At 50.4% G+C, this 27,532-nt stretch overlaps 1 protein-coding gene across 28 annotated transcripts in view; it reads right to left on the reverse strand.

Moving 5' to 3' along the window:
• The window catches only part of STUB1 (STIP1 homology and U-box containing protein 1), a 107,084-nt gene that overhangs the window by 12,901 nt on the left and 66,651 nt on the right, over positions 1 to 27,532 (reverse strand). For all 28 annotated transcript variants that reach the window (XR_011022621.1, XR_011022603.1, XR_011022600.1 and 25 more), the window contains exons 4-7: positions 15,165 to 15,330; positions 10,698 to 10,788; positions 9,938 to 9,994; positions 3,341 to 3,457 (exon numbers count right to left, since the gene is read on the reverse strand). Coding sequence is in view for 1 of the 28 variants with exons in the window: in XM_068243460.1 (XP_068099561.1) it covers positions 3,341 to 3,457; positions 9,938 to 9,994; positions 10,698 to 10,788; positions 15,165 to 15,330 (431 nt within the window). In the remaining 27 variants the exon portion in view is untranslated. The remainder of the gene's footprint in view (positions 1 to 3,340; positions 3,458 to 9,937; positions 9,995 to 10,697; positions 10,789 to 15,164; positions 15,331 to 27,532) is intronic.

Below are 27,532 nucleotides of genomic sequence, written 5' to 3' on the forward strand. Positions count from 1 at the left end.
ATGTTGGGGGTCAGGGCTTTCTGAAGGCCATAATCTCAGACTAGATCAGTGGTGTTGGGGATCAGGGCTTTCTGGAGGCCATAATTCCAGACTGGCTCAGTGATGTTGGGGGTCAGGGCTTTCTGGAGGTCATAATCCCAGACTGGCTCAGTGATGTTGGGGGTCAGGGCTTTCTGGAGGTCATAATCCCAGACTGGCTCAGTAATGTTGGGGGTCAGGGCTTTCTGGAGGTCATAATCCCAGACTGGCTCAGTAATGTTGGGGGTCAGGGCTTTCTGGAGTCCATAATCCCAGACTGGCTCAGTGATGTTGGGGACCACGGCTTTCTAGAGGTCATAATCCCAGACCTGCTTAGTGATGTTGGGGGTCAGGGCTTTCTGAAGGCCATAATCCCAGACTAGATCTGTGACGTTGGTGTCAGGGCTTTTTGGAGGCCACAATTCCAGACTGGCTCAGTGATGTTGGGGGTCAGGGTGTTCTGGAGGCCTTCGTCTCAGACTGGCTCAGTGATGTTGGGGGTCAGGGCTTTCTGCAGACCATAATCCCAGACTGACTAAGTGACATAGGGGATCAGGGCTTTCTGGAGACCATAATCCCAGACTGGCTCAGTGATGTTGGGGGTCAGGGCTTTCTGGAGTCCATAATCCCAGACTGGCTCAGTGATGTTGGCAGACCACAGCTTTCTAGAGGTCATAATCCCAGACTGGCTCAGTGATGTTGGTGTCAGGGCTTTCTAGAGGTCATAATCCCACACTAGATCAGTGATGTTGGTGTCAGGGCTTTCTGGAGGCCATAATCCCAGACTGGCTCAGTGATGTTGGGGGTCAGGGCTTTCTGGAGTCCATAATCCTAGACTGGCTCAGTGATGTTGGGGGTCAGGGCTTTCTGGAGTCCATAATCCCAGACTGGCTCAGTGATGTTGGGGGTCAGGGCTTTCTGGAGTCCATAATCCCAGACTGGCTCAGTGATGTTGGGGGTCATGGCTTTCTGAAGGCCATAATCTCAGACTAGATCAGTGATGTTGGGGATCAGGGCTTTCTGGAGTCCATAATTCCAGACTGGCTCAGTGATGTTGGGGGTCAGGGCTTTCTGGAGGTCATAATCCAAGACTGGCTCAGTGATGTTGGGGGTCAGGGCTTTCTGGAGGCCATAATTCCAGACTGGCTCAGTGATGTTGGGGGTCAGGGCTTTCTGGAGGCCATAATCTCAGACTGGCTCAGTGATGTTGGGGGTCAGGGCTTTCTGGAGGTCATAATTCCAGACTGGCTCAGTGATGTTGGGGGGTCAGGGCTTTCTGGAGTCCATAATCCCAGACTGGCTCAGTAATGTTGGGGGTCAGGGCTTTCTGGAGACCATAATTCCAGACTGGCTCAGTGATGTTGGTGTCAGGGCTTTTTGGAGTCCATAATCCCAGACTGGCTCAGTGATGTTGGGGGTCAGGGCTTTCTGGAGGCCATAATCCCAGACTGACTAAGTGACATAGGGGATCAGGGCTTTCTGGAGGCCATAATCCCAGATTGACTTGATGGTGTCATGAACAGGACTCTGTGGGCGCCCCAGTCTTGCACGATTAATGAAAGAAGGAACATAGTGTGTGCAGTAGGACTACCTGCTGTTTGGACTTAAAGTTAGAGATGTTTGGGGTGGGGGGGGGGTGGGGTGTTCTCAGTGTTTTTGGTGGTTTTAATACCAGACTGGCTCAGTGATGTTGGGGGTCAGGGTGTTCTGGAGGCCATTGTCTCAGATTGGCTCAGTGATGTTAGGGGTCCGGTCTTTCTGGAGGACATAATTCCAGACTGGCTCAGTGATGTTGGGGGTCAGGGCTTTCTGGAGGCCATAATCCCAGACTGACTCAGTGATGTTGGGGGTCCGGTCTTTCTGGAGGACATAATTCCAGACTGGCTCAGTGATGTTGGGGGTCAGGGCTTTCTGGAGGCCATAATCCCAGACTGACTCAGTGATGCTGGTGTCAGGGGTTTCATCTACAAATTAAAATGTATGGGTTGTGGTGCAGAAAAATGACAGGATATGCTCAGGACGGGCAAGACAAAGATTTGGCTAAAAGAAACTATCCGTCTGGTGAAGGGCTGCATAAAAGGGTCTAGTCTAGAAGAATGTTACAGGCTCTGTAAATCTCAATGAGGCCCGGGGAATCACTGCAAAGCCCGGTGCCTCACATTCTGGTGAAGAAGACCTGGTGTCTGGCGGGCTCTGGAGGAGGAGGCCGGGGGTCTGGCGGGCTCTGAAGGAGGAGGCCGGGGGGTCTGGCGGGCTCTGGAGGAGGAAACCGGGGGTCTGGCGGGCTCTGGAGGAGGAGACCGGGGGTCTGGCGGGCTCTGGAGGAGGAGGCCGGGGGGTCTGGCGGGCTCTGGAGGAGGAGGCCGGGGGTCTGGCGGGCTCTGGAGGAGGAGGCCGGGGGTCTGGCAGGCTCTGGAGGAGGAGGCCGGGGGGGTCTGGTGGGCTCTGGAGGAGGAGGCCGGGGGGGTCTGCCGGGCTCTGGAAGAGCAGGCCGGGGGGTCTGGCGGGCTCAGGAGGAGGAGGCCGGTGTGTGTGGCGGGCTCTGGAGGAGGAGGCCAGGGAATATGACAGGCTCTGGAGGAGGAGGCCAGGTGGGGGGGGGTTTGGCAGGCTCAGGAGGCCGGGGGGTCTGGCAGGCTATGGAGGAGGCCAGGGGGTCTGGCAGGCTATGGAGGAGGCCGGGGGGCCTGGCAGGCTCAGGAGGAGGAGGCCGGGGGGTCTGACAGGCTAAGGAGGAGGAGGCCGTGGGGGGGGGGGGGGCTGGAGGGCTATGGAGGAGGAGGAGGCTGGGGGGGGTCTGGCGGGCTCAGGAGAAGGAGGCCAGGGGGGCCTGGCAGGCTCTGAAGGAGGAAGCCAGGTGGTCTGGCAGGCTCTGGAGGAGGAGGCCGGGGGGTCTGGCAGGCTCTGGAGGAGGAGGCCGGGGGGTCTGGCAGGCTCTGGAGGAGGAGGGCAGGGGGGTCTGGCAGGTTCTGGAGGAAAAGGCTGGGGGGGGGGGGCTCTGGAAGAGGTTGGGGGCATATCAGGCAGGTGTGTGGGGGAGGAGAGTAGCTCAGGGTGGGGTCTGTGCAGGGGAGGAGGTACTGATGGCCACAAAGGCCTGTGTGGTGATTATTGTGGTTAGCCAGCAGACAGAAAGGCATGGATATATACTGATCTAGGTGTAGTGAAGAGAATGGCGATGGTGGGCCCAAGTGCATTTATAGGGGTGTTCCAGTCACCTGTGCAGCAGCTGCTCTGTACAGCGCTCACACTGGATTCTGGATCTACAGCGGATGGTATTTCGGTAGTGTCCGTCAGAGATGCAGCATGACAGAGATGTTACCTGCAAGTGTTCCTCTATGTCCTTCCTGTCATAGGTGATCCCGCTGGGGGTTATACAAGGTTCTCTCATCAGCTCAAAGCTTATCTTCCCACACAGATAATCCGGAATATCCCGCTTCTGTCACACAAGACAGCCAAGGGTTAGCGTATGACACCATCGCCCCAGAACATTCACCGTCATTACACACTACTATCACTATTACACACATAGTACTGTCACCACCACTACTATCACCATCATTACACACACACACACTACTATCACTATTACACACACAGTACTGTCACCACCACTACTATCACCATAATTACACACACATAGTAATATTACCATAATTACACACACACACTACTATCACTATTACACACACAGTACTGTCACCACCACTACTATCACCATAATTACACACCACTATCACTATTACACACACAGTACTGTCACCACCACTACTATCACCATAATTACACACTACTATCACTATTACACACATAGTACTGTCACCACCACTACTATCACCATAATTACACACCACTATCACTATTACACACACAGTACTGTCACCACCACTACTATCACCATTACACACACAGTACTGTCACCACCACTACTATCACCATAATTACACACCACTATCACTATTACACACACAGTACTGTCACCACCACTACTATCACCATAATTACACACTACTATCACTATTACACACATAGTACTGTCACCACCACTACTATCACCGTCATTACACACTACTATCACTATTACACACACAGTACTGTCACCACCACTACTATCACCATAATTACACACTACTATCACTATTACACACACAGTACTGTCACCACCACTACTATCACCATAATTACACACTACTATCACTATTACACACACAGTACTGTCACCACCACTACTATCACCGTCATTACACACTACTATCACTATTACACACACAGTACTGTCACCACCACTACTATCACCATAATTACACACTACTATCACTATTACACACACAGTACTGTCACCACCACTACTATCACCATAATTACACACACATAGTATTATTACCATAATTACACACACACACTACTATCACCATCATTACACTCTACTATCACTATTACACACACAGTACTGTCACCACCACTACTATCACCGTCATTACACACCACTATCACTATTACACACACAGTACTGTCACCACCACTACTATCACCATAATTACACACTACTATCACTATTACACACACAGTACTGTCACCACCACTACTATCACCATAATTACACACACATAGTATTATTACCATAATTACACACACACACTACTATCACCATCATTACACTCTACTATCACTATTACACACACAGTACTGTCACCACCACTACTATCACCATAATTACACACTACTATCACTATTACACACACAGTACTGTCACCACCACTACTATCACCATCATTACACACCACTATCACTATTACACACACAGTACTGTCACCACCACTACTATCACCATTACACACACAGTACTGTCACCACCACTACTATCACCATAATTACACACCACTATCACTATTACACACACAGTACTGTCACCACCACTACTATCACCATAATTACACTCTACTATCACTATTACACACACAGTACTGTCACCACCACTACTATCACCATAATTACACACTACTATCACTATTACACACACAGTACTGTCACCACCACTACTATCACCATAATTACACACCACTATCACTATTACACACACAGTACTGTCACCACCACTACTATCACCATAATTACACTCTACTATCACTATTACACACACAGTACTGTCACCACCACTACTATCACCATAATTACACACTACTATCACTATTACACACACAGTACTGTCACCACCACTACTATCACCATAATTACACACCACTATCACTATTACACACACAGTACTGTCACCACCACTACTATCACCATAATTACACACTACTATCACTATTACACACAGTACTGTCACCACCACTACTATCACCATCATTACACACCACTATCACTATTACACACACAGTACTGTCACCACCACTACTATCACCGTCATTACACACCACTATCACTATTACACACACAGTACTGTCACCACCACTACTATCACCATTACACACACAGTACTGTCACCACCACTACTATCACCATAATTACACACCACTATCACTATTACACACACAGTACTGTCACCACCACTACTATCACCATAATTACACACTACTATCACTATTACACACACAGTACTGTCACCACCACTACTATCACCATAATTACACACCACTATCACTATTACACACACAGTACTGTCACCACCACTACTATCACCATAATTACACTCTACTATCACTATTACACACACAGTACTGTCACCACCACTACTATCACCATAATTACACACTACTATCACTATTACACACACAGTACTGTCACCACCACTACTATCACCATAATTACACACCACTATCACTATTACACACACAGTACTGTCACCACCACTACTATCACCATAATTACACTCTACTATCACTATTACACACACAGTACTGTCACCACCACTACTATCACCATAATTACACACTACTATCACTATTACACACACAGTACTGTCACCACCACTACTATCACCATAATTACACACCACTATCACTATTACACACACAGTACTGTCACCACCACTACTATCACCATAATTACACACTACTATCACTATTACACACACAGTACTGTCACCACCACTACTATCACCATCATTACACACCACTATCACTATTACACACACAGTACTGTCACCACCACTACTATCACCATAATTACACACCACTATCACTATTACACACACAGTACTGTCACCACCACTATCACCGTCATTACACACCACTATCACTATTACACACACAGTACTGTCACCACCACTACTATCACCATAATTACACACTACTATCACTATTACACACACAGTACTGTCACCACCACTACTATCACCATAATTACACACTACTATCACTATTACACACACAGTACTGTCACCACCACTACTATCACCATAATTACACACTACTATCACTATTACACACACAGTACTGTCACCACCACTACTATCACCATAATTACACACACATAGTAATATCACCATCATTACACACACACACTACTATCACCATCATTACACACACACACACACAGTACTATCACCATCATTACACACACACACTACTATCACTATTACACACACAGTACTGTCACCACCACTACTATCACCATAATTACACACACATAGTAATATCACCATCATTACACACACATAGTAATATCACCATCATTACACACACACACACACACACTACTATCACCATCATTACACACACATAGTAATATCACCATCATTACACACACATAGTAATATCACCATCATTACACACACACAGTACTATCACCATCATTACACACACACACACACACAGTACTATCACCATCATTACACACACACACTACTATCACTATTACACACACAGTACTGTCACCACCACTACTATCACCATAATTACACACACACAGTAATATCACCATCATTACACACACATAGTAATATCACCATCATTACACACACATAGTAATATCACCATCATTACACACACATAGTAATATCACCATCATTACACACACACACACACACACACAGTACTATCACCATCATTACACACACACACACTACTATCACTATTACACACACAGTACTGTCACCACCACTACTATCACCATAATTACACACACACAGTAATATCACCATCATTACACACACATAGTAATATCACCATCATTACACACACATAGTAATATCACCATCATTACACACACACACTACTATCACTATTACACACACAGTACTGTCACCACCACTACTATCACCATAATTACACACACACAGTAATATCACCATCATTACACACACATAGTAATATCACCATAATTACACACACATAGTAATATCACCATCATTACACACACATAGTAATATCACCATCATTACACACACACACACTACTATCACTATTACACACACAGTACTATCACCACCACTACTATCACCATAATTACACACACATAGTAATATCACCATCATTACACACACACACAGTACTATCACCATCATTACACACACACACAGTACTATCACCATCATTACACACACACACACACTGTACTATCACCATCATTACACACACACACTACTATCACTATTACACACACAGTACTGTCACCACCACTACTATCACCATAATTACACACACATAGTAATATCACCATCATTACACACACATAGTAATATCACCATCATTACACACACACACAGTACTATCACCATCATTGCACACACACAGTACTATCACCATCATTACACACACACACTACTATCACTATTACACACACAGTACTGTCACCACCACTACTATCACCATAATTACACACACATAGTAATATCACCATCATTACACACACATAGTAATATCACCATCATTACACACACATAGTAATATCACCATCATTACACACACACACAGTATTATCACCATCATTACACACACACACACACAGTAATATCACCATCATTACACACACATAGTAATATCACCATCATTACACACACATAGTAATATCACCATCATTACACACACACACACACACACACACACACACACACACACACACACACACACACACACACACACACACACACACACACACTACTATCACCATCATTACACACACATAGTAATATCACCATCATTACACACACACACTACTATCACCATCATTACACACACATAGTAATATCACCATCATTACACACACATAGTAATATCACCATCATTACACACACATAGTAATATCACCATCATTACACACACACACTACTATCACCATCATTACACACACACACAGTACTATCACTATTACACACACAGTACTGTCACCACCACTACTATCACCATAATTACACACACATAGTATTATTACCATCATTACACACACATAGTAATATCACCATCATTACACACACACACTACTATCACCATCATTACACACACACACAGTACTATCACTATTACACACACAGTACTGTCACCACCACTACTATCACCATAATTACACACACATAGTATTATTACCATCATTACACACACATAGTAATATCACCATCATTACACACACATAGTAATATCACCATCATTACACACACACACACTACTATCACCATCATTACACACACACAGTACTATCACCATCATTACACACACACAGTACTATCACCATCATTACACACACACACACTACTATCACTATTACACACACAGTACTATCACCACCACTATCACCATAATTACACACACATAGTATTATTACCATCATTACACACACATAGTATTATTACCATCATTACACACACATAGTAATATCACCATCATTACACACACATAGTAATATAACCATCATTACACACACATAGTAATATCACCATCATTACACACACACACACACAGTACTATCACCATCATTACACACACACACACTACTATCACCATCATTACACACACACACACACACACTACGATCACTATTACACACACAGTACTGTCACCACCACTACTATCACCATAATTACACACACATAGTATTATCACCATCATTACACACACATAGTAATATCACCATCATTACACACACACAGTACTATCACCATCATTACACACACACACACACACTACTATCACTATTACACACACAGTACTGACACCACCACTACTATCACCATAAATACACACACATAGTATTATTACCATCATTACACACACATAGTAATATCACCATCATTTCACACACATAGTAATATCACCATCATTACACACACATAGTAATATCACCATCATTACACACACACACACTACTATCACTATTACACACACAGTACTGACACCACCACTACTATCACCATAAATACACACACATAGTATTATTACCATCATTACACACACATAGTAATACCACCATCATTTCACACACATAGTAATATCACCATCATTACACACACATAGTATTATTACCATCATTACACACACATAGTAATACCACCATCATTTCACACACATAGTAATATCACCATCATTACACACACATAGTAATATCACCATCATTACACACACACACTACTATCACTATTACACACACAGTACTGTCACCACCACTACTATCACCATAATTACACACCACTATCACTATTACACACACACACAGTGCTATCACCATCATTACACACACACACACACACACACACACTACTATCACAATCATTACACACACACACACACAGTACTATCACAATCATTACACACACACACACACACACACACACACACTGTACACACACTGTACACACACTGTACACACACACACACACACACACACACACACACACACACACACACACACACACACACACACACACACACCACTATCTCCATCATTACACACACACACACACACACACACAGTCCTTGCTTCTCACCTTCCGTTTTTCATCTACTTGAGAAAACAATTCATCCATCTCTGCCAAGAATTTGTCCTGTGAAAAGACAGAAACACAAATCCTCAGTATTTTAGTGCCAGCTGCTTATTCCTCAGTATTTTACTACCAGCTTATTCCTCAGTATGTTACTGCCAGCTTATTCCTCAGTATGTTACTGCCAGCTTATTCCTCAGTATGTTACTGCCAGCTTATTCCTCAGTATGTTACTGCCAGCTTATTCCTCAGTATGTTACTGCCAGCTTATTCCTCAGTATGTTACTGCCAGCTTATTCCTCAGTATGTTACTGCCAGCTTATTCCTCAGTATGTTACTGCCAGCTTATTCCTCAGTATGTTACTGCCAGCTTATTCCTCAGTATGTTACTGCCAGCTTATTCCTCAGTATTTTACTGCCAGCTTATTCCTCAGTATGTTACTGCCAGCTTATTCCTCAGTATGTTACTGCCAGCTTATTCCTCAGTATTTTACTGCCATCTTATTCCTCAGTATTTTACTGCCAGCTTATTCCTCAGTATTTTACTGCCATCTTATTCCTCAGTATTTAGTCTTATTCCTCCGTATTTTACTTTAATTCCTCAGTATTTTAGTCTTATTCCTCAGTATTTTAGAGCCAGCTTATTTATGTAACAGTACAGCAGTGCTGAGCTAGTCTGCACTAGCTAACGGTCTGTATTTTGTACAAGGCTTTTGTGCAGATGTAGTAAGTTGCGTAAAGAAGCAGCTAGAATAATTATACCTACATGTTTGTTGGCCACACCAGACAGCTGAGCCCGACTCCTGTTCTCCTCAGTGTTGTCATCATCTTGTCTCCTCTTGGTTTCCTCAAGTTCTCTAAGATGGAAATATGTTTATATGAATGAATAGTGGCAGCACTTCCTCCACCAGCATTAGCAATGTACTTTTTCCAGACCTCTGAAGTAAACATAGTAATACTATTTCATTTATAATGCAACTTCAACATGGTTTATAACAAAGTTATATCAGCCTGTCTAGATGAGACCTCAGCATGCAAATACATGTAACTCCACCCCCATGTGCACTTATCTCCTCCCCTTCTCCCATCACTAATGAGAAGACCTCAGCATGCCACTACATGTAACTCCACCCCCATTGCCCTAATCTCCTCCCCTTCTCCCATCAGACCTCCCCCCATCACTAATGAGAAGACCTCAGCATGCCACTCCATGTAACTCCACCCCAGTGTGCCCTAATCTCCTCCCCTTCTCCCATCAGTCCTCCCCCCATCACTAATGAGAAGACCTCAGCATGCCACTACATGTAACTCTGTACAGAGAGGCAGCTGCAGCCCTGTGTGCCCTAATCTCCTCCCCTTCCCCATCAGACCTCCCACCCTATCACTAATGAGGAGACCTCAGCATGCCACTACATGCAACTCCACCCCCGTGTGCACTAATCTCCTCCCCTTCCCCATCAGACCTCCCACCCTATCACTAATGAGGAGACCTCAGCATGCCACTACATGTTACTCTGTACAGAGAGGCAGCTGCAGCCCTGTGTGCCCTAATCTCCTCCCCTTCCCCATCAGACCTCCCACCCCATCACTAATGAGAAGACCTCAGCATACCACTACATGTAACTCCACCCCCGTGTGCACTAATCTCCTCCCCTTCCCCATCAGACCTCCCACCCTATCACTAATGAGGAGACCTCAGCATGCCCCTACATGTAACTCCACCCCTGTGTGCCCTAATATCCTCCCCTTCCCCATCAGACCTCCCACCCTATCACTAATGAGGAGACCTCAGCATGCCACTACATGTTACTCTGTACAGAGAGGCAGCTGCAGCCCTGTGTGCCCTAATCTCCTCCCCTTCTCCATCAGACCTCCCACCCTATCACTAATGAGAAGACCTCAGCATGCCCCTACATGTAACTCCACCCGTGTGCCCTAATCTCCTCCCCTTCCCCATCAGACCTCCCACCCTATCACTAATGAGGAGACCTCAGCATGCCAATACATGTTACTCTGTACAGAGAGGCAGCTGCAGCCCTGTGTGCCCTAATCTCCTCCCCTTCCCCATCAGACCTCCCACCCTATCACTAATGAGGAGACCTCAGCATGCCAATACATGTTACTCTGTACAGAGAGGCAGCTGCAGCCCTGTGTGCCCTAATCTCCTCCCCTTCCCCATCAGACCTCCCACCCCATCACTAATGAGAAGACCTCAGCATACCACTACATGTAACTCCACCCCCGTGTGCACTAATCTCCTCCCCTTCCCCATCAGACCTCCCACCCTATCACTAATGAGGAGACCTCAGCATGCCCCTACATGTAACTCCACCCCTGTGTGCCCTAATCTCCTCCCCTTCCCCATCAGACCTCCCACCCTATCACTAATGAGGAGACCTCAGCATGCCACTACATGTTACTCTGTACAGAGAGGCAGCTGCAGCCCTGTGTGCCCTAATCTCCTCCCCTTCCCCATCAGACCTCCCACCCCATCACTAATGAGAAGACCTCAGCATACCACTACATGTAACTCCACCCCCGTGTGCACTAATCTCCTCCCCTTCCCCATCAGACCTCCCACCCTATCACTAATGAGGAGACCTCAGCATGCCCCTACATGTAACTCCACCCCTGTGTGCCCTAATCTCCTCCCCTTCCCCATCAGACCTCCCACCCTATCACTAATGAGGAGACCTCAGCATGCCACTACATGTTACTCTGTACAGAGAAGCAGCTGCAGCCCTGTGTGCCCTAATCTCCTCCCCTTCTCCATCAGACCTCCCACCCTATCACTAATGAGAAGACCTCAGCATGCCCCTACATGTAACTCCACCCGTGTGCCCTAATCTCCTCCCCTTCCCCATCAGACCTCCCACCCTATCACTAATGAGGAGACCTCAGCATGCCAATACATGTTACTCTGTACAGAGAGGCAGCTGCAGCCCTGTGTGCCCTAATCTCCTCCCCTTCTCCATCAGACCTCCCACCCTATCACTAATGAGGAGACCTCAGCATGCCACTACATGTTACTCTGTACAGAGAGGCAGCTGCAGCCCTGTGTGCCCTAATCTCCTCCCCTTCCCCATCAGACCTCCCACCCCATCACTGATGAGGAGACCTCAGCATGCCACTACATGCAACTCCACCCCCGTGTGCACTAATCTCCTCCCCTTCCCCATCAGACCTCCCACCCTATCACTAATGAGGAGACCTCAGCATGCCACTACATGTTACTCTGTACAGAGAGGCAGCTGCAGCCCTGTGTGCCCTAATCTCCTCCCCTTCCCCATCAGACCTCCCCCCCATCACTAATGAGAAGACCTCAGCATACCACTACATGTAACTCCACCCCCGTGTGCACTAATCTCCTCCCCTTCCCCATCAGACCTCCCACCCTATCACTAATGAGGAGACCTCAGCATGCTCCTACATGTAACTCCACCCCTGTGTGCCCTAATCTCCTCCCCTTCCCCATCAGACCTCCCACCCTATCACTAATGAGGAGACCTCAGCATGCCACTACATGTTACTCTGTACAGAGAGGCAGCTGCAGCCCTGTGTGCCCTAATCTCCTCCCCTTCCCCATCAGACCTCCCACCCTATCACTAATGAGGAGACCTCAGCATGCCACTACATGTTACTCTGTACAGAGAGGCAGCTGCAGCCCTGTGTGCCCTAATCTCCTCCCCTTCTCCCATCAGACCTCCCACCCCATCACTAATGAGAAGACCTCAGCATGCCCCTACATGTAACTCCACCCGTGTGCCCTAATCTCCTCCCCTTCCCCATCAGACCTCCCACCCTATCACTAATGAGGAGACCTCAGCATGCCAATACATGTTACTCTGTACAGAGAGGCAGCTGCAGTTCTGTGTGCCCTAATCTCCTCCCCTTCCCCATCAGACCTCCCACCCCATCACTAATGAGAAGACCTCAGCATGCCCCTACATGTTACTCTGTACAGAGAGGCAGCTGCAGCCCTGTGTGCCCTAATCTCCTCCCCTTCCCCATCAGACCTCCCACCCCATCACTGATGAGGAGACCTCAGCATGCCACTACATGTTACTCTGTACAGAGAGGCAGCTGCAGCCCTGTGTGCCCTAATCTCCTCCCCTTCCCCATCAGACCTCCCACCCCATCACTAATGAGAAGACCTCAGCATGCCACTACATGTTACTCTGTACAGAGAGGCAGCTGCAGCCCTGTGTGCCCTAATCTCCTCCCCTTCCCCATTAGACCTCCCACCCTATCACTAATGAGGAGACCTCAGCATGCCACTACATGTAACTCCACCCCAGTGTGCCCTAATCTCCTCCCCTTCCCCATCAGACCTCCCACCCTATCACTAATGAGAAGACCTCAGCATACCACTACATGTAACTCCACCCCCGTGTGCACTAATCTCCTCCCCTTCCCCATCAGACCTCCCACCCTATCACTAATGAGGAGACCTCAGCATGCCACTACATGTTACTCTGTACAGAGAGGCAGCTGCAGCCCTGTGTGCCCTAATCTCCTCCCCTTCCCCATTAGACCTCCCACCCTATCACTGAGCAAAAACTGAAAAAGGGCGTGTGAAGAACAGAGATCCTGCAAGCCCTGTGCTTATGGAAAAGAGGTTTGGTAGCATTAATGAGCATTGAGCCATAGCAGTTACTGTATATTCTGGCGTATAAGACTACTTTTGCGTATGACCCTTGAAAATCTTCTGAAAAGTCGAGGTCGTCTTATACGCCGGGTGATACACGATGCGCATACACGACATGCTGATGATTAATTGCTGGGTGCAGGAGATTCGGTGGTCCCAGCATATGCTGGGGAAGAGCTCATCGCTGCAAGGTCTGGGATGCCCGGGGTATGGAAGAGATCGCGCTGTGCCCATAAAACACGCCTCTTCCACCCGTCTGGGGGGTAGTGGGCACCACATACAGTACAGCACCAGTATATGATTTGTTTTTATTTTTATCTGGTGTGTGTTGGAAGAGGGGTATTCTTATACGGCGAGTATATCCCAAACTCTACATTTTACCTGAAAAAGTTGGGGGGTCGTCTTATACGTCAGAATATACGGTATACACCTACACATCTGCATTAAAGTCCAGCCTCCACCAACAAGATGTGTACAAGCTCCGCCCACAGTGCCTGCAGTTCAGTCCGGCAGGTGTGCTGCTTTAGGTCATGTCAGAGTTTTAGCTGCAGAAGCCTCCGGATGCAGGAAGTACACAGAGCTCACCTTTCCTTCTCAGCCAGGATGAGTTTGGTGAGATAGGCGTGCAGCTCGTTCTCCTGGTTGATTCTGCGCTCCTCTATGTTGTTCCAGCGCTTCTTCTTAGCGATCCGGAGAGCGCTGGGAATGTCGTCTCCAAAGTTCAGCCTCTGCTCCTTGGCCAGATTATAGGCTGAAAGAGAGGAACGCAATGATAACATACAACCCCTTACATCAGCTCTATCTACCCATAGCTGGACTCCTCCCCTCTCATTACCACCTGTATGGGAGGGGACATGGCTACATAAACCACTCCCACCTCTCATTACCTCCTATGTGAGGGGGCATGGCTACATAAACCACTCCCTCTCATTACCCACTATGGGAGGGGACATGGCTACATAAACCACTCCCCCCTCTCATTACCTCCTATGTGAGGGGGCATGGCTACATAAACCACTCCCCCTCTCATTACCCACTATGGGAGGCAACATGGCTACATAAACCACTCCCCCCCTCAATACCTCCTATGGGAGGGGACATGGCTACATAAACCACTCCCCCTCTCATTACCACCTATATAGGAGGCGACATGGCTACATAAACCACTCCCCCCACTCATTACCTCCTATGGGAAGGGACATGGCTACATAAACCACTCCCCCTCATTACCACCTATATAGGAGGCGACATGGCTACAGAAACCACACCCCCATCTCAATACCTCGTATGGGAAGGGACATGGCTACATAAACCACTCCCCCTCTCATACCCACCTATATGGGAGGTGACACGGCTACAGAAACCACTCCCCCCCTCTCATTATGTCCTATGGGAAGAGACATTGCTACATAACCCGCCCCCCCCCTCTCATTTCCCATTATAGGAGGTGACAAGAGTACAGAAACTACTTCCACCTCTCATTACCTCCAATGAAAGGAGACACAGCTACAGAAACCACGCCCTCCTTTCATTACCGCCTGTGACAGAGGTGTCCAAACATTTTAGGCCAAGGGCCATACTGCTGTTCTTGAGTGTGCTAGGACAGAGTTTCTCAACTTTTTATTGGTGTGTAACCCTTTTAAAACCCTGTACTCACCAAGTACCCCCTAGCATAGTACACATTATCACAAGTACCCCTTGACAAATATATATTTAATCTGAAGTACATGATAATTCCTGTGGCCTTTGGAATGCCAGGTCCACCCGCAATTAGCTGCTCTCTGGAAATCGCTCTCTCCAGCCACCAGACTCGCCCCTACTTTTAATACCTTCACACAAGGTCTCAAGACTCACCCTTTCATGCTCACATACCCCCCTACACCAGCACCATAATATGTTCTGTTAGACACCCTCTCAACAGATGTACCTATTGTCTCCAACCCCACCCTTTAGATTGTAAGCCTCTGGCAGGGCCATCTCCCTAGTGTTTCCAGCTTGATTATGCAATCTTACTGACAATCACCCCTCTTGTGGACTCGAACAGTCTCTATTCTGACCTGTGACACTGTATTATCAAATCATTTGCATGATCTTGTTTTGTTGTGAGTTTCCTGTATGTCCTACCTTGTATGGTAACCAATTTATCTATTGTGCAGCGCTGCGTAATATGTTGGCGCTATATAAATACAATAAATAATAATAATAATTTGTTCTAAACAATTTCCAAGCATTTACTATTGCATTTAATAAGCTAAAATGCTAATTTTGTGTCGTATAAATGAGATTAATCATTTTCTAAAACACTAAATTTGTTATTCTTGGTTAAGTAGATCAAGCAAGAGTACCCCTTGAAACCATGAGAAGTACCCCCTGGGGTACACATACCACACGTTGAGAACCTAGGTGCTAGGAGACCGAATAGGCAAGAATAACACAATTTTTGCTGATTGCCAGTAGACTAGGGACACTATGCCTGCAACATTTTGTCAAATAAAACATTTCCACAGGAAACAACCCATCTAACGTGTGCAGTAAGTACAGCAGCGGCTGCTAATCAGTGGCTGTTACTGCTGCTGGCACAGTGGTGGGTGCTAATCAGTGGCTGTTACTGCTGCTGGCACAGTGGGGGCTGCTAATCAGTGGCTGTTACTGCTGCTGGCACAGTGGAGGCTGCTAATCAGTGGTTGCTACTGCTGCTGGCACAGTGGAGGCTGCTAATCAGTGGCTGTTACTGCTGCTGGCATAGTGGCAGCTGCTAATCAGTGGCTGTTACTGCTGCTGGCACAGTGGCGGTTGCTAATCAGTGGCTGTTACTGCTGCTGGCACAGTAGCGGCTGCTAATCAGTGGCTGTTACTGCTGCTGGCATAGTGGCGGCTGCTAATCAGTGGCTGTTACTGCTGCTGGCATAGTGGTGGCTGCTAATCAGTGGCTGTTACTGCTGCTGGCACAGTGGCTGCTGCTAATCAGTGGCTGTTACTGCTGCTGGCACAGTGGCGGCTGCTAATCAGTGGCTGTTACTACTGCTGGCACAGTGGTGGCTGCTAATCAGTGGCTGTTACTGCTGCTGGCACAGTGGTGGCTGCTAATCAGTGGCTGTTACTGCTGCTGGCACAGTGGCAGCTGCTAATCAGTGGCTGTTACTGCTGCTGGCACAGTGGTGGCTGCTAATCAGTGGCTGTTACTGCTGCTAGCACAGTGGCGGCTGCTAATCAGTGGCTGTTACTGCTGCTGGCACAGTGGCAGCTGCTAATCAGTGGCTGTTACTGCTACTGGCACAGTGGTGGCCGCTAATCAGTGGCTGTTACTGCTGCTGGCACACTGGCGGCTGCTAATCAGTGGCTGTTACTGCTGCTGGCATAGTGGTGGCTGCTAATCAGTGGCTGTTACTGCTGCTGGCACAGTGGTGGCTGCTAATCAGTGGCTGTTACTGCTGCTGGCACAGTGGCGGCTGCTAATCAGTGGCTGTTACTGCTGCTGGCACAGTGGCAGCTGCTAATCAGTGGCTGTTACTGCTGCTGGCACAGTGGCGGCTGCTAATCAGTGGCTGTTACTGCTGCTGGCACAGTGGCTGCTGCTAATCAGTGGCTGTTACTGCTGCTGGTATAATGGCAGCTGCTAATCAGTGGCTGTTACTGATGCTGACACAGTGGCAGCTGCTAATCAGTGGCTGTTACTGCAGCTGGCACAGGTATGGCTGCTAATCAGTGGCTGTTACTGCAGCTGGCACAGTGGCTGCTGCTAATCAGTGGCTGTTACTGCTACTGGCACAGTGGTGGCCGCTAATCAGTGGCTGTTACTGCTGCTGGCACAGTGGTGGCTGCTAATCAGTGGCTGTTACTGCTGCTGGCACAGTGGCGGCTGCTAATCAGTGACTGTACCTGCTGCTGGCACAGTGGCGGCTGCTAATCAGTGGCTGTTACTGCTGCTGGCACAGTGGTGGCTGCTAATCAGTGGCTGTTACTGCTGCTGGCACAGTGGGGGCTGCTAATCAGTGGCTGTTACTGCTGCTGGCACAGGGGCAGCTGCTAATCAGTGGCTGTTACTGCTGCTGGCACAGCAGCGGCTGCTAATCAGTGGCTGTTACTGCTGCTGACACAGTGGCGGCTGCTAATCAGTGGCTGTTACTGCTGCTGGCACAGTGGTGGCTGCTAATCAGTGGCTGTTACTGCTGCTGGCACAGTGGTGGCTGCTAATCAGTGGCTGTTACTGCTGCTGGCACAGGGGCAGCTGCTAATCAGGGGCTGTTACTGCTGCTGGCACAGTGGTGGCTGCTAATCAGTGGCTGTTACTGCTGCTGGCATAGTGACAGCTGCTAATCAGTGGCTGTTACTGCTGCTGGCACAGTGGCTGCTGCTAATCAGTGGCTGTTACTGCTGCTGGCACAGTGACAGCTGCTAATCAGTGGCAGTTACTGCTGCTGGCACAGTGGTGGCTGCTAATCAGTGGCTGTTACTGCTTCTGGCACAGTGACGGCTGCTAATCAGTGGCTGTTACTGCTGCTGGCACAGTGGCTGCTGCTAATCAGTGGCTGTTACTGCTACTGGCAAAGTGGTGGCCGCTAATCAGTGGCTGTTACTGCTGCTGGCATAGTGGTGGCCGCTAATCAGTGGCTGTTACTGCTGCTGGCACAGTGGTGGCTGCTAATCAGTGGCTGTTACTGCTGCTGGCACAGTGGCAGCTGCTAATCAGTGGCTGTTACTGCTGCTGGCACAGTGGTGGCTGCTAATCAGTGGCTGTTACTGCTGCTGGCACAGTGGCGGCTGCTAATCAGTGGCTGTTACTGCTGCTGGCACACTGGCGGCTGCTAATCAGTGGCTGTTACTGCTACTGGCACAGTGGCAGCTGCTAATCAGTGGCTGTTACTGCTGCTGGCACAGTGGTGGCTGCTAATCAGTGGCTGTTACTGCTCCTGGCACAGTGGCAGCTGCTAATCAGTGGCTGTTACTGCTGCTGGCACAGTGGCGGCTGCTAATCAGTGGCTGTTACTGCTGCTGGCACAGTGGCGGCTGCTAATCAGTGGCTGTTACTGCTGCTGGCACAGTGGTGGCTGCTAATCAGTGGCTGTTACTGCTGCTGGCACAGTGGCAGCTGCTAATCAGTGGCTGTTACTGCTGCTGGCATAGTGGTGGCTGCTAATCAGTGGCTGTTACTGCTGCTGGCATAGTGGTGGCTGCTAATCAGTGGCTGTTACTGCAGCTGGCACAGTGGCGGCTGCTAATCAGTGGCTGTTACTGCTGCTGGCATAGTGGTGGCTGCTAATCAGTGGCTGTTACTGCTGCTGGCACAGTGGCGGCTGCTAATCAGTGGCTGTTACTGCTGCTGGCACAGTGGTGGCTGCTAATGAGTGGCTGTTACTGCTGCTGGCACAGTGGCAGCTGCTAATCAGTGGCTGTTACTGCTGCTGGCATAGTGGTGGCTGCTAATCAGTGGCTGTTACTGCTGCTGGCACAGTGGTGGCTGCTAATCAGTGGCTGTTACTGCTGCTGGCACAGTGGTGGCTGCTAATCAGTGGCTGTTACTGCTGCTGGCACAGTGGCTGCTGCTAATCAGTGGCTGTTACTGCTGCTGGCACAGTGGGGGCTGCTAATCAGTGGCTGAAACTGCTGCTGGCACAGGGGCAGCTGCTAACCAGTGGCTGTTACTGCTGCTGGCACAGTGGCGGCTGCTAATCAGTGGCCGTTACTGCTGCTGGCACAGTGGCCGCTGCTAATCAGTGGCTGTAACTGCTGCTGGCACAGTGGTGGCTGCTAATCAGTGGCTGTTACTGCTGCTGGCACAGTGGCGGCTGCTAATCAGTGGCTGTTACTGCTGCTGGCACAGTAGTGGCTGCTAATCAGTGGCTGTTACTGCTACTGGCACAGTGGTGGCTGCTAATCAGTGGCTGTTACTGCTGCTGGCACAGGGGCAGCTGCTAATCAGTGGCTGTTACTGCTGCTGGCACAGTAGCGGCTGCTAATCAGTGGCTGTTACTGCTGCTGGCACAGTGGGGGCTGCTAATCAGTGGCTGTTACTGCTGCTGGCACAGTGGTGGCTGCTAATCAGTGACTGTACCTGCTGCTGGCATAGTGGTGGCTGCTAATCAGTGGCTGTTACTGCTGCTGGCATAGTGGCAGCTGCTAATCAGTGGCTGTTACTGCTGCTGGCACAGTGGTGGCTGCTAATCAGTGGCTGTTACTGCTGCTGGCACAGTGGCAGCTGCTAATCAGTGGCTGCTACTGCTGCTGGCACAGTGGCGGCTGCTAATCAGTGGCTGTTACTGCTGCTGGCACAGTGGTGGCTGCTAATCAGTGACTGTACCTGCTGCTGGCATAGTGGTGGCTGCTAATCAGTGGCTGTTACTGCTGCTGGCACAGTGGTGGCTGCTAATCAGTGGCTGCTACTGCTGCTGGCACAGTGGTGGCTGCTAATCAGTGGCTGTTACTGCTGCTGACAGAGTGGCAGCTGCTAATCAGTGGCTGTTACTGCTGCTGGCACACTGGCGGCTGCTAATCAGTGGCTATTACTGATGCTGGCACAGTGGTGGCTGCTAATCAGTGGCTGCAACTGCTGCTGGCACAGTGGCAACTGCTAATCAGTGGCTGTTACTGCTGCTGGCATAGTGGCTGCTGCTAATCAGTGGCTGTTACTGCTACTGGCACAGTGGTGGCCGCTAATCAGTGGCTGTTACTGCTGCTGGCACAGTGGCGGCTGCTAATCAGTGACTGTACCTGCTGCTGGCACAGTGGCGGCTGCTAATCAGTGGCTGTTACTGCTGCTGGCACAGTGGCGGCTGCTAATCAGTGGCTGTTACTGCTGCTGGCATAGTGGTGGCTGCTAATCAGTGGCTGTTACTGCTGCTGGCATAGTGGTGGCTGCTAATCAGTGGCTGTTACTGCAGCTGGCACAGTGGCGGCTGCTAATCAGTGGCTGTTACTGCTGCTGGCATAGTGGTGGCTGCTAATCAGTGGCTGTTACTGCTGCTGGCACAGTGGCGGCTGCTAATCAGTGGCTGTTACTGCTGCTGGCACAGTGGTGGCTGCTAATGAGTGGCTGTTACTGCTGCTGGCATAGTGGTGGCTGCTAATCAGTGGCTGTTACTGCTGCTGGCACAGTGGTGGCTGCTAATCAGTGGCTGTTACTGCTGCTGGCACAGTGGTGGCTGCTAATCAGTGGCTGTTACTGCTGCTGGCACAGTGGCTGCTGCTAATCAGTGGCTGTTACTGCTGCTGGCACAGTGGGGGCTGCTAATCAGTGGCTGAAACTGCTGCTGGCACAGGGGCAGCTGCTAATCAGTGGCTGTTACTGCTGCTGGCACAGTGGCGGCTGCTAATCAGTGGCCGTTACTGCTGCTGGCACAGTGGCCGCTGCTAATCAGTGGCTGTAACTGCTGCTGGCACAGTGGTGGCTGCTAATCAGTGGCTGTTACTGCTGCTGGCACAGTGGCGGCTGCTAATCAGTGGCTGTTACTGCTGCTGGCACAGTAGTGGCTGCTAATCAGTGGCTGTTACTGCTACTGGCACAGTGGTGGCTGCTAATCAGTGGCTGTTACTGCTGCTGGCACAGGGGCAGCTGCTAATCAGTGGCTGTTACTGCTGCTGGCACAGTAGCGGCTGCTAATCAGTGGCTGTTACTGCTGCTGGCACAGTGGGGGCTGCTAATCAGTGGCTGTTACTGCTGCTGGCACAGTGGTGGCTGCTAATCAGTGACTGTACCTGCTGCTGGCATAGTGGTGGCTGCTAATCAGTGGCTGTTACTGCTGCTGGCATAGTGGCAGCTGCTAATCAGTGGCTGTTACTGCTGCTGGCACAGTGGTGGCTGCTAATCAGTGGCTGTTACTGCTGCTGGCACAGTGGCAGCTGCTAATCAGTGGCTGCTACTGCTGCTGGCACAGTGGTGGCTGCTAATCAGTGGCTGTTACTGCTGCTGGCACAGTGGTGGCTGCTAATCAGTGACTGTACCTGCTGCTGGCATAGTGGTGGCTGCTAATCAGTGGCTGTTACTGCTGCTGGCACAGTGGTGGCTGCTAATCAGTGGCTGCTACTGCTGCTGGCACAGTGGTGGCTGCTAATCAGTGGCTGTTACTGCTGCTGACAGAGTGGCAGCTGCTAATCAGTGGCTGTTACTGCTGCTGGCACACTGGCGGCTGCTAATCAGTGGCTATTACTGATGCTGGCACAGTGGTGGCTGCTAATCAGTGGCTGCAACTGCTGCTGGCACAGTGGCAACTGCTAATCAGTGGCTGTTACTGCTGCTGGCATAGTGGCTGCTGCTAATCAGTGGCTGTTACTGCTACTGGCACAGTGGTGGCCGCTAATCAGTGGCTGTTACTGCTGCTGGCACAGTGGCGGCTGCTAATCAGTGACTGTACCTGCTGCTGGCACAGTGGCGGCTGCTAATCAGTGGCTGTTACTGCTGCTGGCACAGTGGCGGCTGCTAATCAGTGACTGTACCTGCTGCTGGCACAGTGGCGGCTGCTAATCAGTGGCTGTTACTGCTGCTGGCACAGTGGTGGCTGCTAATCAGTGGCTGTTACTGCTGCTGGCACAGTAGCGGCTGCTAATCAGTGGCTGTTACTGCTGCTGGCACAGTGGGGGCTGCTAATCAGTGGCTGTTACTGCTGCTGGCACAGAGTTGGCTGCTAATCAGTGACTGTACCTGCTGCTGGCACAGTGGCAGCTGCTAATCAGTGGCTGTTACTGCTGCTGGCACAGTGGCGGCTGCTAATCAGTGGCTGTTACTGCTGCTGGCCCAGTGGCGGCTGCTAATCAGTGGCTGTTACTGCTGCTGGCACAGTGGTGGCTGCTAATCAGTGGCTGTTACTGCTGCTGGCACAGTAGCGGCTGCTAATCAGTGGCTGTTACTGCTGCTGGCACAGTGGTGGCTGCTAATCAGTGGCTGTTACTGCTGCTGGCACAGTGGGGGCTGCTAATCAGTGGCTGTTACTGCTGCTGGCACAGTGGGGGCTGCTAATCAGTGGCTGTTACTGCTGCTGGCACAGGGGCAGCTGCTAATCAGTGGCTGTTACTGCTGCTGGCACAGTAGCGGCTGCTAATCAGTGGCTGTTACTGCTACTGGCACAGTGGCGGCTGCTAATCAGTGGCTGTTACTGCTGCTGGCACAGTGGTGGCTGCTAATCAGTGGCTGTTACTGCTGCTGGCACAGGGGCAGCTGCTAATCAGGGGCTGTTACTGCTGCTGGCACAGTGGTGGCTGCTAATCAGTGGCTGTTACTGCTGCTGGCACAGTGGCAGCTGCTAATCAGTGGCTGTTACTGCTGCTGGCACAGTGGCGGCTGCTAATCAGTGGCTGTTACTGCTGTTGGCACAGTGGCAGCTGCTAATCAGTGGCTGTTACTGCTGCTGGCACAGTGGCTGCTGCTAATCAGTGGCTGTTACTGCTGCTGGCACAGTGGGGGCTGCTAATCAGTGGCTGTTACTGCTGCTGGCACAGTGGCAGCTGCTAATCAGGGGCTGTTACTGCTGCTGGCACAGTAGCGGCTGCTAATCAGTGGCTGTTACTGCTGCTGGCACAGTGGCGGCTGCTAATCAGTGGCTGTTACTGCTGCTGGCACAGTGGCAGCTGCTAATCAGTGGCTGTTACTGCTGCTGGCACAGTGGCAGCTGCTAATCAGTGGCTGTTACAGCTGCTGGCACAGTGGCAGCTGCTAATCAGTGGCTGTTACAGCTGCTGGCACAGTGGCGAGTGCTAATCAGTGGCTGTTACTGCTGCTGGCACAGTGGCGGCTGCTAATCAGTGGCTGTTACTGCTTCTGGCACAGTGACGGCTGCTAATCAGTGGCTGCTACTGCTGCTGGCATAGTGGCGGCTGCTAATCAGTGGCTGTTACTGCTGCTGGCACAGTGGTGGCTGCTAATCAGTGGCTGTTACTGCTGCTGGCACAGTGGCGGCTGCTAATCAGTGGCTGTTACTGCTGCTGGCACAGTGGCAGCTGCTAATCAGGGGCTGTTACTGCTGCTGGCACAGTGGTGGCTGCTAATCAGTGGCTGTTACTGCTGCTGGCACAGTGGTGGCTCTAATCAGTGGCTGTTACTGCTGCTGGCATAGTGGCGGCTGCTAATCAGTGGCTGCTACTGCTGCTGGCACAGGGGCAGCTGCTAATCAGGGGCTGTTACTGCTGCTGGCACAGTGGTGGCTGCTAATCAGTGGCTGTTACTGCTGCTGGCACAGTGGCTGCTGCTAATCAGTGGCTGTTACTGCTGCTTGCATAGTGGCAGCTGCTAATCAGAGGCGGTTACTGCTGCTGGCACAGTGACAGCTGCTAATCAGTGGCTGTTACTGCTGCTGGCACAGTGGTGGCTGCTAATCAGTGGCTGTTACTGCTGCTGGCACAGGGGCAGCTGCTAATCAGTGGCTGTTACTGCTGCTGGCACAGTAGCGGCTGCTAATCAGTGGCTGTTACTGCTGCTGGCACAGTGGCGGCTGCTAATCAGTGGCTGTTACTGCTGCTGGCACAGTGGTGGCTGCTAATCAGTGGCTGTTACTGCTGCTGGCACAGGGGCAGCTGCTAATCAGGGGCTGTTACTGCTGCTGGCACAGTGGTGGCTGCTAATCAGTGGCTGTTACTGCTGCTGGCACAGTGGCAGCTGCTAATCAGTGGCTGTTACTGCTGCTGGCACAGTGGCGGCTGCTAATCAGTGGCTGTTACTGCTGCTGGCACAGTGGCTGCTGCTAATCAGTGGCTGTTACTGCTGCTGGCACAGTGGGGGCTGCTAATCAGTGGCTGTTACTGCTGCTGGCACAGTGGCAGCTGCTAATCAGGGGCTGTTACTGCTGCTGGCACAGTGGCTGCTGCTAATCAGTGGCTGTTACTGCTGCTGGCACAGTGGGGGCTGCTAATCAGTGGCTGTTACTGCTGCTGGCACAGTGGCAGCTGCTAATCAGGGGCTGTTACTGCTGCTGGCACAGTAGCGGCTGCTAATCAGTGGCTGTTACTGCTGCTGGCACAGTGGCGGCTGCTAATCAGTGGCTGTTACTGCTGCTGGCACAGTGGCAGCTGCTAATCAGTGGCTGTTACTGCTGCTGGCACAGTGGCAGCTGCTAATCAGTGGCTGTTACAGCTGCTGGCACAGTGGCGAGTGCTAATCAGTGGCTGTTACTGCTGCTGGCACAGTGGCGGCTGCTAATCAGTGGCTGTTACTGCGGCTGGCACAGTGACGGCTGCTAATCAGTGGCTGCTACTGCTGCTGGCATAGTGGCGGCTGCTAATCAGTGGCTGTTACTGCTGCTGGCACAGTGGTGGCTGCTAATCAGTGGCTGTTACTGCTGCTGGCACAGTGGCGGCTGCTAATCAGTGGCTGTTACTGCTGCTGGCACAGTGGCAGCTGCTAATCAGGGGCTGTTACTGCTGCTGGCACAGTGGTGGCTGCTAATCAGTGGCTGTTACTGCTGCTGGCACAGTGGTGGCTCTAATCAGTGGCTGTTACTGCTGCTGGCATAGTGGCGGCTGCTAATCAGTGGCTGCTACTGCTGCTGGCACAGGGGCAGCTGCTAATCAGGGGCTGTTACTGCTGCTGGCACAGTGGTGGCTGCTAATCAGTGGCTGTTACTGCTGCTGGCACAGTGGCTGCTGCTAATCAGTGGCTGTTACTGCTGCTGGCACAGTGGCTGCTGCTAATCAGTGGCTGTTACTGCTGCTTGCATAGTGGCAGCTGCTAATCAGAGGCGGTTACTGCTGCTGGCACAGTGACAGCTGCTAATCAGTGGCTGTTACTGCTGCTGGCACAGTGGCGGCTGCTAATCAGTGGCTGTTACTGCTGCTGGCACAGTGGCTGCTGCTAATCAGTGGCTGTTACTGCTGCTTGCATAGTGGCAGCTGCTAATCAGAGGCGGTTACTGCTGCTGGCACAGTGACAGCTGCTAATCAGTGGCTGTTACTGCTGCTGGCACAGTGGTGGCTGCTAATCAGTGGCTGTTACTGCTGCTGGCACACTGGCGGCTGCTAATCAGTGGCTGTTACTGCTGCTGGCACAGTGGCAGCTGCTAATCAGTGGCTGTTACTGCTGCTGGCATAAAGGCAGCTGCTAATCAGTGGCTGTTACTGCTGCTAGCACAGTGGCAGCTGCTAATCAGTGGCTGTTACTGCTGCTGGCACAGTAGCGGCTGCTAATCAGTGGCTGTTACTGCTGCTGGCACAGTGGTCGGCTGCTAATCAGTGGCTGTTACTGCTGCTGGCATAAAGGCAGCTGCTAATCAGTGGCTGTTACTGCTGCTAGCACAGTGGCAGCTGCTAATCAGTGGCTGTTACTGCTGCTGGCACAGTGGTGGCTGCTAATCAGTGGCTGTTACTGCTGCTGGCACAGTGGCAGCTGCTAATCAGAGGCGGTTACTGCTGCTGGCACAGTGACAGCTGCTAATCAGTGGCTGTTACTGCTGCTGGCACACTGGGGGCTGCTAATCAGTGGCTGTTACTGCTGCTGGCATAGTGGCGGCTGCTAATCAGTGGCTGTTACTGCTGCTGGCACAGTGGCAGCTGCTAATCAGTGGCTGTTACTGCTGCTGGCACAGTGGTGGCTGCTAATCAGTGGCTGTTACTGCTGCTGGCACAGTGGTGGCTGCTAATCAGTGGCTGTTACTGCTGCTGGCACAGTGTCGGCTGCTAATCAGTGGCTGTTACTGCTGCTGGCACAGTGGTGGCTGCTAATCAGTGTCTGTTACTGCTGCTGGCACAGTGGCGGCTGCTAATCAGTGGCTGTTACTGCTGCTGGCACAGTAGCGGCTGCTAATCAGTGGCTGTTACTGCGGCTGGCACAGTGGCAGCTGCTAATCAGTGGCTGTTACTGCTGCTGGCACAGTGGTGGCTGCTAATCAGTGGCTGTTACTGCTGCTGGCACAGTGGTGGCTGCTAATCAGTGGCTATTACTGCTGCTGGCACAGTGGCTGCTGCTAATCAGTGGCTGTTACTGCTGCTGGCACAGTGGCTGCTGCTAATCAGTGGCTGTTACTGCTGCTGGCACA

The sequence above is a fragment of the Hyperolius riggenbachi genome, chromosome 7, assembly GCF_040937935.1.
Source record: "Hyperolius riggenbachi isolate aHypRig1 chromosome 7, aHypRig1.pri, whole genome shotgun sequence".
Taxonomy (NCBI): Eukaryota; Metazoa; Chordata; class Amphibia; order Anura; family Hyperoliidae; genus Hyperolius; species Hyperolius riggenbachi.